This window comes from Astatotilapia calliptera, chromosome 23 (genome assembly GCF_900246225.1).
Source record: "Astatotilapia calliptera chromosome 23, fAstCal1.2, whole genome shotgun sequence".
In the NCBI taxonomy this organism is placed as follows: Eukaryota; Metazoa; Chordata; class Actinopteri; order Cichliformes; family Cichlidae; genus Astatotilapia; species Astatotilapia calliptera.
In genome coordinates this window covers 23,540,846-23,557,200 of record NC_039323.1, presented here as the reverse complement: position 1 = coordinate 23,557,200, position 16,355 = coordinate 23,540,846, and the positions used below count along the sequence as shown (strand labels likewise).

General features: G+C 41.5%; 1 protein-coding gene across 2 annotated transcripts in view; it reads left to right on the top strand.

The window, feature by feature from the left end:
- Positions 1-16,098, top strand: part of LOC113016460 (collagen alpha-2(V) chain-like) — a 35,088-nt gene extending 18,990 nt beyond the window's left edge. For both annotated transcript variants that reach the window (XM_026159299.1, XM_026159298.1), the window contains 39 exons: positions 955-999; positions 1,075-1,128; positions 1,233-1,277; positions 3,378-3,431; positions 3,578-3,676; positions 3,774-3,818; positions 3,922-4,020; positions 4,114-4,167; positions 4,280-4,387; positions 4,510-4,563; positions 4,649-4,747; positions 6,778-6,831; positions 6,915-7,013; positions 7,145-7,198; positions 7,300-7,353; positions 7,441-7,494; positions 7,673-7,726; positions 7,838-7,882; positions 8,875-8,973; positions 9,082-9,189; positions 9,371-9,424; positions 9,730-9,783; positions 10,082-10,135; positions 10,243-10,296; positions 10,402-10,509; positions 11,017-11,070; positions 11,151-11,204; positions 11,296-11,457; positions 11,535-11,642; positions 11,765-11,872; positions 12,325-12,378; positions 12,457-12,564; positions 13,419-13,580; positions 13,661-13,714; positions 13,802-13,909; positions 14,581-14,935; positions 15,026-15,216; positions 15,307-15,549; positions 15,626-16,098. In XM_026159299.1, coding sequence (XP_026015084.1) covers positions 955-999; positions 1,075-1,128; positions 1,233-1,277; positions 3,378-3,431; positions 3,578-3,676; positions 3,774-3,818; positions 3,922-4,020; positions 4,114-4,167; positions 4,280-4,387; positions 4,510-4,563; positions 4,649-4,747; positions 6,778-6,831; positions 6,915-7,013; positions 7,145-7,198; positions 7,300-7,353; positions 7,441-7,494; positions 7,673-7,726; positions 7,838-7,882; positions 8,875-8,973; positions 9,082-9,189; positions 9,371-9,424; positions 9,730-9,783; positions 10,082-10,135; positions 10,243-10,296; positions 10,402-10,509; positions 11,017-11,070; positions 11,151-11,204; positions 11,296-11,457; positions 11,535-11,642; positions 11,765-11,872; positions 12,325-12,378; positions 12,457-12,564; positions 13,419-13,580; positions 13,661-13,714; positions 13,802-13,909; positions 14,581-14,935; positions 15,026-15,216; positions 15,307-15,549; positions 15,626-15,772 — 3,609 coding nt within the window. In that variant the 3' untranslated portion in view covers positions 15,773-16,098. The remainder of the gene's footprint in view (positions 1-954; positions 1,000-1,074; positions 1,129-1,232; positions 1,278-3,377; positions 3,432-3,577; positions 3,677-3,773; positions 3,819-3,921; positions 4,021-4,113; positions 4,168-4,279; positions 4,388-4,509; positions 4,564-4,648; positions 4,748-6,777; positions 6,832-6,914; positions 7,014-7,144; positions 7,199-7,299; positions 7,354-7,440; positions 7,495-7,672; positions 7,727-7,837; positions 7,883-8,874; positions 8,974-9,081; positions 9,190-9,370; positions 9,425-9,729; positions 9,784-10,081; positions 10,136-10,242; positions 10,297-10,401; positions 10,510-11,016; positions 11,071-11,150; positions 11,205-11,295; positions 11,458-11,534; positions 11,643-11,764; positions 11,873-12,324; positions 12,379-12,456; positions 12,565-13,418; positions 13,581-13,660; positions 13,715-13,801; positions 13,910-14,580; positions 14,936-15,025; positions 15,217-15,306; positions 15,550-15,625) is intronic.
- Positions 16,099-16,355: the final 257 nt, after the last annotated feature.

The following is a 16,355-nucleotide window of genomic DNA, read 5'->3' as shown; positions in this document are numbered from 1 at the left end:
AAAAAGATGTTGACCTGTTTAGATGAAATTACCATTGACCCATTGAAGCAAAGAGCATGTATGACCAATGTTCTGTTCTGTGAGGGAGGTTAAACTTTATGGAAGTCAGTTTTTCCAGTTAGGAAGCAGAAACCATCCTGAGCCATTGTGCAGCCTGATTGACGTTTGTCTCAGAACAGCAGAATTGGCAGGCCCGCTGCTGCTGGTGGTACTTAAAAACGAAGTATAACATTTGCCAACGATTCTGATACGTCTGACACACCTGCTCATATCAGTGAGGAGAACAGGGCACCAGTGATGGCCCTGCCAGTTCTGTTGTTTCTGCACAGCGTTGGGCTGTGATTGCAGGTCCCAACAGCCTTTAGTGGGACCTAAGCATGCGGCATGAGGGTTACGTAACATCAATGGACTCTTTGACCTCATGCCAACCTCTTGAAGTCTGCTCCTGACACATTTTGTCAGAAACATCCACGAATAGCCCGATGTGGGTCATTTTGTGGGGCACATGTGATGCTCCTCCTGTTCCTCGGGAGTAGATATCTTTCCTCCTGCTCGATGCTCTGTCCTTCTACACCAAACTCTCCTCACTTGTGTAACGGCCCGTCTCTGGTACACACAGCAGTGTCAAGAACACACACAAAAAAGGCTAAACTAGAGAAAAAACAGTCAGTATGGATAAGGAGAACGCTAATCTATTTAATTTGTGTGAATTGTTGTTGCCTCTACTACAAGCAGCTGAACTGGAATCACACTATTTTACATAACATTTTCATAACAAACACTTCATTGCATTTATCTCATGTTTTAGTTTCAGAATGAAACAGGATTTTTAAATTAACTCCAAAATCAAACTCCAAACAGAAATTTGATCACTTGTTTCCACGTTTGAAAGGTTGTTTCGGTCACATGTGCTGCACAATCTGTGCATAACTGCTCGGTGTCTATGATTTGCAGGGTGCTTCTGGTACTCCTGGTGCAATGGGAGCTCCTGGTCCAGTGGTAAGTTAAAAAGCACAGTTAAAAAGAGAGGATATTAGTCTGCTGCAGAGATACTGACTCCATCTTTGGTTTCAGGGACCACCTGGGATGCAGGGAGAAAGAGGCCGAGCCGGAACGACCGGCTCTGTGGTATGAGACAAATAATTGAGCCACATGACAAGAAAAGGAAAAAAAAAATGCAAAGATATGTTTCCACATTAAGTTATTTATCTTAATCTGTGTTTTTCTCTTAGGGTAAACGTGGCACACCCGGCCATGTTGGTAAACCAGGTCCTCTGGTAAGATCTACTAAATCTACTTTTTCCAACTCTTCTGACCACACCGAGGGACACACCTCCTTTCAGACCCTGAGATTTTTCCAAAACATAAAAATATAATTTTAATCCTCTAACATGCTTCTTTTTTTAGTGTCTAGCACATCAGAAAATAGAGAAAAATCTCCCTTGTGATTTGAAAGCAGAAGTTAATATCTTTAATTTGCATGTTTTGACTGAACAAAAACCACATAGGACAAAATACTGGATATATGATATTACTCATTATTAAAAAAAAAACCTTTAGATTAGTTAATTTAATTTGTTTAGTAGAAAAATACTGTTGCTGTTTCCAATCGCAGGATGAAAGTGCAAAATCTGATGGACGATGTAAGTAAAAAAAACAAACAAACTGAAGTCTTAAAAGGAAAAAAGAAACAAAAACACAAGGAAACAGAAGAAAAGTAACTCAGGTAGCAGATAAAAGCAAAGGGGGACAAGACAAGAGTACCGATACACTCAACAGGAGAAAACCAAACCAAACTCCATAAAAACAGACCAGAACAGTGAAGTTTTCCAAAAAATCTCCAAAACTCAACCAATACAGGAAGAAGGAAACTCTGAGCCAAAGCATCTTTATAATCAGTCCGTCATCAACGAAAGGACAGAAACTCAATCAATGGACAATGTGGGTTTATTATTAATTTATCTGTTCGATAAGGGGCTCCTGTTTTAAACTGCACATTTTTTATTACCACATTTACAGCCATATGTGGTGTTAATGTTAAATATAAATCCTCAAATCAAATCCACAAAGTTTAAATAAGATGTTGTATTTAAATCCAAATGTTTGTTGTTAAAAGTGAAGACATCAGGTTGGTGGTTCGATCCCTGGCTGCTCTGATATGGATGCCAAATATCCTTGGACAAGATACTAACCTCAAAGATAGAGAGCACTTGTGTAGAAAAAGTGCTTGTGTGAGTGGGTGTGAATGGGTGAATGAGGCAAGTTGTATAAAGTGCTTTGAGTGCTCAGGTAGAGTAGAACAGCACTATATAAGAACCAGTCCATTTATCATAAAACACTAACCAGTGGCTAATATTTCTCGTGTTGTAATTTTGTTCACGTTAACCTGAATATTTAAATGAAAATTGAGAAAATTAAACAAAATTAAATTTAAATTATCAAGAGTCTGAATGTGTTCTGACAGCATTTCAGCATTTGGCGATGTTTTTATCTTCAGTCATTTTGTCCCTGTCAGCTTAAAGTTGAGGCCATGTTTGGAAAACATATCCAAATTAAAAATTGTCATGCCCTGTCAAGAGCATGGCAAACCAACAGGTGGCGATATAGCCCAAGAAATGTTAACCTATCAGGAGCCAACAAACAATAACACGGTGCAAACTTCGTTGTGAGACAAAATCTATTTTGTTGGTCCACACATAAACACATAGTTCTTTTTTTAAGCTCAGTTTTCAGTGACCTAAATCCCATTTACCAATGGAAAAAACATCAAGATGAGTGGGAAAAACACCGGTGTACATGTGGACAGTCTGAATAATTAGTAATTCAAAGAAAAATTGTATTGACATCCAGCTGTATCCGTTTAGGAAGAATTAACTTGGGGATGTGTTTTTTTTTTCTTATTTCTTGCTCCACTGGATTAAAATGGAGGTCCCGCTAGTTTTTTACCTGTTGCCATGGTAAATGTTGGATAGTTGGTGTTGATTGGGCTTAATCGAATCAGCCTATCTGTAACAGGAAACTCAGAGTTACTTACCTGGGCTCTCACAGACCCAGTCCCTGTCTTTGAACCAGCAAAAAAATCACAGCTTCGTTGCACTCGATCATAATAATTTTGGTTGCTCTGCGGTCTCCAACCACTGTTATCCTCAGTGTGACTGCAGTACAGCAAAAAATAAAACTTTAGCTGCTAGAACAACAGTGAAAACCAAACAGAAACCAACACACAACACAAAAACAATCACCACCACTACATTTTATCCTCTAGTTGTTCTTAGTAGCCCATTTGTTTATATTTGGAGCACCATTTACCCAGATTGTCAACAAAATATCAGATTAGATTTTTCTTAAGTATTAAACATACTTTCCTTTAACCACAGGGGCCAATAGGAATCCCTGGTATACCAGGATTTCCCGGTAACCCTGGAATGAAGGTGAGATTATTTGACGCTTGAATTGTAAGGAGTCTGTTTTCATTCTCAGACACACTTCGATTAGTATCTAAGTGACAGATGTTTCTGAGTCACTGAAGTCACCCTAGAAGTACTTTAATATTTCCTGAATGTACCTGCTGGTGTAGGGTGAAGCGGGACCGACAGGGGTCAGAGGAAGTCCGGGACAGCAGGGGCCAAGGGGCGACGTTGGGCGTGTCGGGCCACCTGGACCCATCGGACAGCAGGTGTTGTACTTTATCATTCTTGTTGCTAAAATAGCTGTAGACCCATTCTGGCCTCACATTACCACCATTCCCAATTAATATTTTCGTTTTTGAACAGGGCGCGTCAGGACAGGATGGAGCTCTGGGTCCCCGCGGCTCAGCGGTAAGTGATTGCAGCAAAGCTCTTTAACCAGCTGATCTTTGTCTACAAATGTCTTACAATAAAGGTCTTTATTTAATCTATTGCTGCTCTGTCACCTGACCAGGGTATAGCCGGTCTCCAGGGTCCACCTGGTATGGTTGGTCCCCCTGGCCCCCCCGGCCCCCAGGGTTCAACAGGAGCTCTTGGGGCAAAAGGCCAACTGGTATGAGCTCTCATTTTTTTTAATTTTCTCTCTCCCTGTCATGTGAGTCTTCATTTCTCTATCCTAAAATATCTGTTTTAAACTCTTCTTCAGGGTGATGTTGGAGCTCCTGGATTCAAGGGAGAGGCTGGATTGAAGGGAGAGCGGGTAAGACCAAAGCTACCCCAAAATAAAGACCCTAAAAGTTCATCTTAGATGTTATTTTGGTGGTTAGGTTAAGGATTTGTCAACTGATTCAGTGGGTATGAATTTATGTTAGGGTGACCATGGTGCACCAGGTCCCTTAGGGCCCATGGGAGAAGATGGAAAGCGTGGACCCCGAGGCGATGCTGGATCCATCGGGCCTCCAGGATCCCCAGGAGAGACAGTGAGTCCATCAAGAATATTCACAGTCCAGTCATGTATAATATATTTAATGTATTCCTTTTTTAACTCGAAACTACACGCTGGAAACAAGACAGACTAAAGCTTTCTTTTTCTTTGTTAAAGGGACCACCAGGAAATAGGGGTTTCCCTGGTGCTGACGGTTTACCAGGCCCAAAGGTGAGTATTTATGACTCTAATTCGCCATCAGGTTCGTCACATTCATTTCTGTGATTTTTGAATATTTCACACTTTCTCTGAACAGGGAGCCCAGGGCGAGAGAGGGCTGCCAGGATCTTCAGGCGCCAAAGGTTTATCTGGAGATCCAGGACGCAACGGAGAGTCGGGCTTGACAGGAGCTCGGGTAAAGTCGCATGTTGTAATTCATTGCCTAGAGCAGAAGGTTTATTTCATCCTTTTGCTCATGTTTGCAGGATTTTGTATATAAAAGTGAGCGTCTGACAACCTCTGCTCACGAGGGAAATGATTCTCTTCTGAGTGGTTGGCAAGTGGTTGCTGCAGGTTGATGACATTTGCTGTGAAGCTGAAAAGCCAAAGTCATGGCAGCATAGAAGCCAGTCAGTGAGTACCTGAAAATCTCCAGTCGCAGGAAAAAATGTGTATTCCAGAATTATATTGGTAATAATGATTGATGATATTGGCTGCAAAGAGGTATTCGGTGCTGGTTGGTTGTTAGCAGGTTGCCTGTTATTTACATGGAAGATATCGATTTGTCTGCAAACATGTGATAACTATTCTTTGAGTCATAGTGAAACTTGAAAAAGTTGCAACACAACCTGGAGAAGTAGAAACTTGACTTTCAAAGTAAAAATTGAGCTTTCGGAAATGTGTTGGCTGCAGCAATAAGGCACAACGTTTACTTTGAAGGTCAATGTCGAGGAGCAGTTGGCAAGTGTTTGCCTCCTGCTCCTCGACATCAGGGCAGCAGGAAAGAATTGTCAAATCATTTTACCCATAACAGGCCCACTGTACACTTAGACCTTAATGACCCCGCCCTACCAGATACCTACCTCGGCACCTTTTACTCTTTGAGGCCACCAACCACAGGAGGGTGCACAGGCTAGAAAGCTGCTGGACCAGACAAGGTACCAGTGTTGAACAACTGTGCAATACAATAAAAGGATGGTTAAATGGTGATATTTAACTTCAGAGTAAAGACTTCTGACCTCAGCAGCCATGAAATCCTTCAAATCCTTCAAAAGCAGAGGTCCCAGCATCATAACTGATCCTTCTCAACCTTCTCACAGCATCTTCTCTATCACAGAATGCTAAACCAGAACCTGTGATTTCAGAGTGTAAACTGCTTTTAAGTTTTTATTAGGCACAAGATTTTATTCTGCTCTAATAGTCGCATTTTATTCTATACTGCCTCTTAATTCTGTTTTATATGACCCAAAATCTCACGTATGATCCATATTTATTCTGTTTATTAATGTTTATTATGGCACTTTATTGTGATTTAGGGCAGGGATAGCTCAGTAAGGGCAGGGATGGCTCAGTAAGGGCAGGGATGGTTGCCCCATGATCGGAAGGGCGGGGGTTCGAATCCACTGAACAGCTACCATGAGGTACCCCTGAGCAAGGTACTGTCCCTACACACTGCTCCCCGGCCGCCTGCTTAGTGGCGGCCCACTGAGTGAATGGGTCAAATGCAGAGAAAAACAAGTAATTTCCCCACGGGGTCATTATATAGTATACATTATTTATTATGGTTCAAAGTTCAAAACTCCAGCAACTGCTTGCCAACTGGTCAGGGAATGCACAGATTCATCTATTCAGATTGCTGCACTGCAGGCTGCTTCAACAGCAAACTGACTTAAAGTTAATCTGAAATTAGTTGGTCTTTAGGTGTTGCATCTTCATTAAATTATCCTTGAGAAACTTGCATGTGCCTGAATTTTATGGCCATACTCTGTTTTAAACTGCAATCTTCAAGAGCGATTCTAAGTTGGTATTTAAATAAACATGCATAGCAGAATTAGCTAGTGACAAGAAGTGCTAGCTTTGCTTGGAGTCTTTATAATGCATATAAAAAACTGCATATAAAAAATATGTGGCCTTGCAGCCTTAAACCTGCATTCCTACTTATGACCACAGGAGAGCGACCTTTCTACTTAAAAAATAAGTCAAGTTATGTAAACATGTATGAAAGAAATTATTCTACTATGACTTCAGTAACCTTTTTCGGATGAGCTTATGCTATCAAACACAAATCTGAAGTCTGATTTATTAAAATATAGTACTTAGTTTGCAAATTATGGTCCCCAATAGAGTCAGAAAGGATGATGAAAAAAAACCTCAAACTCACCTGAACTTAACCAGAAACTCTTGTTTCATTCAGCATTTAAAAGACTTGTTTGTGTTACTTCACAGGGCCTCACAGGTCTCATAGGTGCCCAGGGAGCAGAGGGGAAGCAAGGACCGGTGGTATGTAATCAAATGCATTAACTTTCACCACTTGTAGATTTGCACACACATGCTCAGCAGTAAATGTGTTTCTGTCTTCTCAGGGATCCGCTGGAGACGACGGCAAACAAGGCCCAGCTGGTTCAACTGGAAACAGAGGCCCAGCTGGGCCGATGGGCCTGCCGGGACCAAAGGGCTTCCTAGTCAGTACGAATGAGTGTGGCTAGATAAGCCTAATGAGAGAAGCCAGATGAATATATTTGTAAAAATAAATGCAAAAAAAGCTCCATAATAACACAAAATATGCTGATTGATGGTCCCTGTTGTTTTTTAGGGTGATGCTGGGAAGGCTGGAGAAGCTGGAAGTCCAGGAGCTCCAGGTCAAAGGGCAAGTTGATACAAATACAGCTCATACTTCCTGCTGAGGCTTCACGCTCTTCATCTCAAGCACAAACATGCTGATAAATGCTGCTCTTTACTGTCCTCTAGGGACCAAATGGAAAAGATGGAGAGAGAGGCGCCGCCGGCCCACCTGGCCCAGCTGTAAGCATCCGTATCAGCTGAGAGTTTCTCATTATTAATAATGTAAACAGTTATGTTTTTAATATAATGTGTTTGTTTGTCCTGCAGGGTCCTGCAGGGAAGAGAGGAGAGCAGGGATCTCAGGGAGTGTTTGGCTTCCAGGTACTCTTCATCACATAACGCAAAGAATTTAGTTCCTATCACTGGAGCTCAATCTCACTTTTAATTCTTTATTTTATTTATTTAACCAGGTAAAAAAGGAGATTGGCCACGATTAAAGTTCTTCTCTATTGTTTTTATGATTATAAAATAAAATAAAAACTGTTTGGGGTGTTTTTAGGGTTTGCCCGGAACACCAGGCCCACCCGGAGAGTCAGGAAAGCCAGGTGACAAGGTACGACTCGGGTATTTTAAAATATTTTTCAAGTTAACCCACATAATATAAATTGTGCAGGGACTTCTATACAGCATGTAAAATCTGCTTAATGTTTTTTTTTTTTTGTAGGGCCTTGCAGGAGAGATTGGGGAAGTTGGCGCTACAGGACCAAGAGTAAGTCCGTTAGTCCAATTTCCACTTTTCTATTGCTCAGTTCTGAAACTTCAGATCATCACAGTCCAGCTTGAAACATGAACATTTTCTGTAACCCACCCATAGCTCTAATCATCGTATGAATAAGAATTTCGGTGCATCCCTTTGTGTTTTCATTGATTGATTTTGATCGTCTGATGATTGTTATAAATTTTACTTTTCTTTTCGGTTGAACTTGTTTCCAGCTAATGATGATGAGCTGTAAGAGTTAAGGATCTAAAATAGAAAACAAATATTAGTTTCATAACTTATTGATGATTTAGTAGTTGAGTTTCTTCTTGAAATGTCAAAAGTTTTAAAAAGGTTTGATTTGGTAACCAGTCTGAAAGGATTTTTAGAACATAAATGGAAATATATCCTAAAATTGTATAAAATGGGATTAACTTAATTAAAAGATGCATGTATTATTATTATATGTGAAAAAACAGCTAATACAAAATGTTCTTTTTTTTTTTAACTTGTTCGTATTTTATAAAATGTCAAAACCTGTAGATTAACATGCAGCAAAACAGATTTATTTAAGATAACTTATAAAGATAACTCTTTATTGTCATTGCACAGTCATGCTTAGTACGATAGTACAATGAAATTGGAAAACTGTTGCACGTTAGCACTAAGCACATCCAGTGTTGGGAAGGTTACATTTAAAATGCTACAGATTACAGAATACATGGCCGTTAAGTTACTTAATGTGAGTAACGTATTCTGAATACTTTGGATTACTTGATATATTATCATGCTTTTTACAACTACATGAATGTACTATTGCTGTGTGATTTCTATTACTGAAGTCTTCTCGCCACCGAGTTAACTTTGTTAGCTGGCGTTAGCTGAGGTTAGTTCATGGACTGCAGACTGTTAGACTTGATGGATAGAATTAAAAACCTGCTAGCTGCAAATAATCATGTGCAGTTCTGAAAGCAATACCAACTAGATTTTGGTTGTTCTTGCAGGGAGAGAGAGGTTCTCCAGGAGAAAGAGGTGAAACTGGGCCCAATGGGCTGCAGGGACCCAAAGGTAGTCCAGGTGCACCCGGACCAGATGGGCTAAAGGTATGGTAACCATAAAACTACTGATGCTTAACCCTGAACAACAAAAAGACTCATTGCTTGCATTAAATTGTTTATAATAAGCCTCGCTGCTTACTTTGCACATTTTAGGGTAGCCATGGACCCAAGGGTGCTGCTGGAGAGCCAGGAGGTCCAGGACTTCAGGGGATCCCAGGAGAAAGAGGCATACCCGGATCTTCAGGCCCGAAGGGAGATGCTGTAAGTTAAAGAATACATTCATTACACCATCTCCAAAGAAAAAGACAGCAGCTTTACCAATAGCATGACTGTAAGAGGAGCAAAATGTAAGGTACTGTGAGACCTCGAGATATTGGGGATAATCAGAACCAAAGGAGGGAAAACTAAGAAACCATTAAGTGAACCTGATTTGTTCTAACAGGGCGCTACTGGAGAAAAAGGACCAGAAGGAAAGGCGGGGGCTGATGGAGCGAGGGTGAGTCCCCATAACCGTGATCCTTACTGCAGATGAAAAAACTGTGTGTCGAAATATTTCACTTCACCTGAAGCAAGTTTGTGATTAAATCCAAATATAAATCCCTCGAAATTCTGCTGGTTTACTTTATGATTTCTCTCCAAGTCCACTGTGCAAAGACAAAATCAAGATTGTTAATGTGAAAAACAACATATGAAATCATAGTCTACTAATAAAAATAAAAATAAAATTCACTACCTGCAGCCTGCAAAGACTAATATATGTCTAAATTATGTCTAATATATTTCCTCATGTCATTGCACCAGGGGCTTCCTGGTCCCATTGGACCTGCTGGTTCCAGTGGACCAAACGGAGTGAAGGTAAGCATAAAAGCTGTTTTTCAGCCCAGAAATGTGTTTGTTTCAGTTTAATGATTTATCACAAAGCACAGCTACAAGATGATTAACAGTGACCCTGCACTGTTTCTGTAAAACTGATTTAGAGCTCTTCAAGTCCCGTAAGGTGATTTTGTGATGATTTTATGATAACTTGTGAACATTAGATAAAAAATATATTGTTTGAGGGCTTTAAGGACTTTGTATTTATGTAAATAAACTCTTGTTAATAAATACTGGTTATGTATTTTTGTTTTTAAATATTTACAATATTTCATTTCAGGGTGAAACCGGCCCATCCGGACCAACAGGGCGCAGAGGAACAAGAGGAATCGCTGTAGGCACAATATTTTATTTTACATTTATTTGAGCTGATATTCACTTTTTTCAATGCTGTAATTTCTTCTTGATTGTGTGTATTGGTGTGTGTGACCATGTTCACAGGGATCTACCGGTGAGCCTGGTCCAACTGGTGCTGCTGGCTTCCCTGGACCTCCTGTAAGTGGCCTGTTACAGTGTGACGCACAAAACCACCGAAGGATTAACAGAATATTAAACTAGAAGGTAACTGAAGAGAGATTCATCTCTTTTTTTCTTTCCCAGGGTCCTGATGGTCAGCCTGGGGTCAAAGGTGAAACAGGTGAGACAGGTCTGAAGGGAGAAGCAGGATCACCTGGACCTCAGGGCGTGGCTGGAAAACCAGGAGAACAGGTACGCTGCCAAATGTTTTAATATATAAAATCTGAAACAATCCTTATTAATGTGGGTTTACAGTTTCTGTGAAGCAGAATTAATCACAAAGTTTTAGTTTTACATGTTCCAGTCTGAAAAGTACAAAAGCAGTGCACATATATTCAGTATCAATGGCTCTAATAAAAATCTTAATTAATATGAAAAGGAAAAATGCCTCTTTTTCAACACTTTCAACACATTTTTACAACACTGTGAAGGAGCCACCCCTCTTTTTTGAAGGATTTATTTGAAAGTTTTCACTCATGCATTTGTTCTTAGGCAAGCGTCACTGGACCATGAGGGTGATTGGCATGCATTTCGTATGTCGCTTGGATGTAATTGGCATACATTCTGAGAGAAAAAAGTGTCTCTGGTTATGCTTTACTTATTTTGAGAGCTACATTTGACCTTCGTTTCTCTTAATGAGTAACTTGACAGGAAGTAGATGGGTCGCGTGAAAAATTGTCCTGTGTCTGTGTTTTTCAGGGACCTGTTGGTGTGACCGGGCTGAAAGGTGGCAGAGGAACAAAGGGTCCAACGGTGAGTATTTTGACCCGGACAAGGCTCTCCAAAACTCGGTGATGAACATATTTGAGGTAAAACTTGTCTCCTTCCCACAGGGCTCCCCCGGTTTTCCTGGATTGCCTGGAGGAGTTGGTCCACCTGGTCCTCTTGTGAGTTCCTTATAAAAACAAACCTTGAAGACCTGATGCACAAAAACATCCAGTTTTCTTTTATTAAGTCACTTTTATGTTTGTATTTCAGGGTGCAGTTGGAGCAGACGGGCCTATAGGTGCTCCAGGAAAGCAGGGTCCTCCCGGGATTCGAGGAGAGAACGGAGGTCAGGGACGTCAAGGCGAGCATGGACCTCCAGGGCCACCCGGCGGATCTGGAGAGAAAGGAGAATCTGGAGAGGACGGTCCTCCTGTAAGATGAAGTTTTTTGTTGTTGTTCAAATTCAGAGATGTTTCAGTTGCTCATCAGCTCTGGTGCTTCTCCGTCAGGGTCCTGATGGGCCTCCAGGACCTGCTGGCGCTGCAGGGCAGCGAGGAATTGTCGGCCAACCCGGAGTCAGGGGAGAGAGAGGCTTGCTGGGACTGCCAGGTCCTGCTGTGAGTGCTCCCGCTAATGTTTCCTCTTTATTGTTATCGCTCACAAAGGCAACTTGCTCCTCAGCAGTGCCATTTTTTATGTTAGAGTTAGATGAGGAGGTTTGTGTTTATTTGTGCCTCAGGGTCAACCGGGAAAAGCAGGAGCACCTGGACCTCAGGGAAGCACTGGTCCTCCTGGGGGTATCGGTTTACCAGGAGCCACTGGGCCAAGAGGAGATCCTGGACCCGAGGTTTGTCCTTGAGATGGAGCTGTATAAATCAAATCTGACTTTTATTTAAGCGGTTTAAGGCTTCAATCTAAAGTGACTCTCAGAAAGTGCTGTTTATGTCTAGAAAACATAACTAGAATGTTTCTGTAGCTCAAAAGCAGATTTCTTTGACTGTTCAGTATTCACCAACTTATTAAAAGTTTATTAAGACAGCAGTTTTGTCACATTTCTTTTAACCTGTCAGTTACAGGCTTGCAGGTTTGTGGCCTTTAGCAACGACAGCACATAAAATTTGTTTTCAGTATCAGTACATTCAGCTAAACACCTGGAAATCATAGTGCCATGTGAGTTTTTGTAGATGACTCAGCCTTATATATCACAGATCTGGTTTTTCCTTCCTCTTATCAGAAGTGAACAATTTCTTGTTTTGTTTTTCTCAGATCTTAAGTTTCTAATATCATTTGTTTATTCAGGGTATTGTTGGAGCTGAGGGGCCTCCTGGTAAGGACGGCCTAGTCGGAGAAAGGGTAAGATAAAATGTATAAAATGTATCTGTGTGTTTGTTTTAGAGGCTTGGTGTGGTCTAATCTCTGGCCTGTTTGTAGGGTGACAGGGGCAATCCTGGCCCAGAGGGTCTGGCTGGTGGTCCAGGGTCTCCAGGTACTGAGGGTCCAGTGGGAATAACAGGCAGTCCAGGTCAAATGGGTGTAAATGTGAGTTTAACAAACAGATCAACCAGGACTACAAAAACTAGAAGGTCTCTGAAAAAAAAATGACCACAACAAAGAGGGATAAATTTCTAACTTTTTTTTTTTTTTTTTTAAATCATGGATGGTACCAGATGTAAAACACGAGGACACGGCCATGTGGTAATTAACATGTAATCCAGCAGCCTAGTAATACTGATAATGATGTCAGCCTCTCATGTTTACGCTGTAGGCTCCACAAAACGTCCCCTCAGAAGTCTAAATCAGGCCTTTCAACTTTAACAGCTGTGTAACTGACAAAGGTGTGAACAACTGACAGTTAATGAGTTATGGCTCATTTAAATGCCATTATCTGATTGGTCATCTCCTTCCTGTCTCTGATTGGTGGATACTTTTGATGTGTTTTCACTTGCATTTCAGATAAATGGCTGAATCTGATTGTAAGACTCCTTGAAATGGACGTACACAAATGTAATCCTGTTGAGAGTTAATTATTTATTTATCCATACAGTATTGGATAGATATGTAATTCCAGCTCAGTTTAAAGCCAAATCATCACAGCTGCAGTGTCTCAGCTGCCATTCATAGTTTAAAGCTACTCTCACTCTCATGTGGACACACATAGTAATGGGCAACAATCCCAGACACCAACATAGACACTTTGTTCTTTTGCTGATTTTCAAAATAAAAGTATATTATTTATTTTACTGTGAGTACCCACTGTTATCTCCCATCAGATATTTTAGCCAATTAATTTTTTTAGTTCTCTTTTTTTTAACAGCAAGCAACAGATTAAAGTTCAGCATTAAACTCGAGCTACATCTTTAAATCCACAACTGTTACGTCTCTTTTGTTTTTAGGGTGAAAGAGGCCCTCCTGGACCCCAAGGACAGCCAGGAATACGGGGAAAAGTTGGCCCTCAAGGACCACAGGGGGACAAAGGGGCTGCTGGAGAGCCTGGGGAGAGGGGTCAGAAAGGTCACAGAGGATTCACCGGGCTCCAAGGCCTGCAAGGAACAGAAGTAAGAAAGATGTGTGGACATTAAGGTTACATCATGGAAACAAGAAATTAGAAGTTTTAATGTACTCCTTTGTGTTTTAGGGTGCCACAGGAGACGCAGGAGCTATAGGAGTCGTTGGACCAAGCGGTCCGAGGGTAAGCAATAATCAAAATCACATTAAAAACTAAACATAATTTCTCTTCCTGTCGTCTTGTGAAAATGTTTTTCTGATATCCACACAGGGGCCTCCTGGAGTGGTCGGTCCTCCAGGTAAGGAAGGAAACATTGGCCACCCTGGAGCTATGGGTCCTCCTGGAAGCAGAGGGAGCAGCGGAGATATCGGAGCACAGGTGAAAGAAGCGGGAAAGAAGCTGTGATTTTTTTTTCCTGCATAGATGAAAAACAAGCGTGTACAAAAATTTCCATTGTGACATATTCCAGGAACATTTCTGCACTCCGCAGTCAGACTTTGAGCACTTTACCACACTTATTTTATCAGTACAAAATACATTTATGTGCTTGTACAACGGTTTTCTCTCTGGTTCATGCATTACATTGGATACATCTGATAAAATTACAGTGAATGCTGTTTGTTCAGAACAAACGGGGAGGCCAGACAGACACGGGGGCACGACTGGGAAGATGGAAAGATGTGATTTGGAGCTATATAAATAAAACTGAATTAAATTGCATTGTAAACAAAGCATCATTCTGGACAGAGCTTAAACTTGTTGCTTTTAGCCTGTGATTTCTCAACAAAAGCATGAAAATATTAGCTGAAAACTCACGTTTGCCAATCGCCAAAGATTCGGTGGGATGGATTTTCATCGTCACAGCATAATGAATCATATTTTAGGATGGCAATGTGATACTTTACACCTAAAGTTAAAGTTAGAAGTCAAAGAGAGATACTCAATAAAATTTCAAGAGGTAGAAAGTCATAGTAGATCATCCTCTTTGGATCAAAAATAGCTTTATATTTTAGTAACTAGAAAGGTAATTAATCATTTTCATTATTCAGGGCCCACCTGGTGAACCAGGCCCCCCTGGCCCTCCAGGATCCCCAGGACCTCCCACCTCACTTTCTGAAGACCTTTTTGCTGGCCTGGTCGATTACGAAGCACAAGGAATTCCTGAAGCCGTGGAATTCATTGAGGACGCTGTGGCCGCCGAACCTCCTCTGCTTCCCGAGTTCAACAAAGATGAAGCCCTTCCCAACAAGAACTCGGCCACACTGCGGGCAGACACCGGCATCCACGCCACGCTGAAGAGCCTCAGTGGAAATCTGCAGAACTTCCGCAGTCCTGACGGCAGCAAGAGGAACCCTGCCAAAACCTGCCAGGACATCAAGAACTGCTACCCACAGAAAAGCAGCGGTCAGGATCTGCACTTCTTCAACCATTTACTGGTTATTAGATTTTGATTTTTCTACAGTTTCAGTGATGGCGCTTGTATTTCTCATACAGGTCAGTACTGGATTGATCCAAACCAAGGAAGCGTAAAAGATGCCATCAGGGTCTTCTGCAATATGGAGACTGGTGAAACCTGCATCTCTGCCAACCCACCCAACATTCCCCGCAAAGCCTGGTGGACGAAATCAAGGCCCAATGACAACAAACCCATCTGGTTCGAGGCTGACATGAACGGTGGCACCAGGGTAAGGAGTGGATGCTTTTCTAGAAGTGGCATGCATGGTGTAGTTGCTTAAAAAAAATCACTGAGCTGTTCATATGACGTGTGATTTCAGTTCCGCTACGGCAACAAGGAGGAACAACCAAACGCGGTGGCCGTGCAGCTGAAGTTGCTACAGCTTTTGTCCAAAGAGTCGCACCAGAACGTCACCTACCACTGCAGGAACAGCGTTGCTTACAACGACGAGAACAGTGGGGATCTGAAGAAAGCACTGGTCCTCAGAGCCTTCAATGGTCAAGAACTGAGAGCCCAAGGCTCCAACCGGCTACGATATACTGTCATTGAGGACGGCTGCTCGGTGAGTCTTCGATAAAATGCCTAAATTAGTTTTTCCTGGAAAATACACTGACTGATGTTTCTGTTGTTGTCCTTAGAAATCAAATGGCGCATGGGGTCGGACGGTGATTGAGTACAGGACTCAAACTTCAACCAGGCTGCCTATCATGGACTTGGCCCCCATGGACATCGGACAAGCTGATCAGGAGTTTGGCCTGGACATCGGCCCTGTGTGCTTCTCATAAAACAAGAATCCCCAGCACAGGGTTGACTGAAACTGAGTAACATCATCATCAGGGATTATAGGGAACAGGACAGGGAAGGGGGGACTTCTTTTTCTGGGAGAAAGACGAAGGCCAGATGTTTCACAGAAGTTGCTGAAGCACAGCGAACGAGAGCTTCGCAACCGCTAGGATATAATTTATTCACCTCGTCGATAAATTCACCGAACTCTAGACAAGTTCTCTGCAGTTTAGATGGAATGTAACCTTGCATGAACTGTGGAAAAGTCTTTGCAGACGAGTTAACATAAGAAGTGAAGGTTTACAGTGAATAAAAGCATTCAAACCTTTTCATTTTTATGGCTTTTTTTTTCAGTACATGCACATCCAAAGGCCAGGATAGAGAGACAGAGAGAGAGAGAGTTAACAGTAGTTTTTAATTTTCATTGAAAAGTATGTTTGAACTAAATTATTAAGTTTTGTGCAGAAACTCATTTAGCGGAAACCATTTGTATCTCCTTTTTAACACGACTGTAAATGCGAGGAATGACTGTAAATGGCAAATTATTTGTTTATTGTTGACTATGGATGTTTGAATAAAATGTCT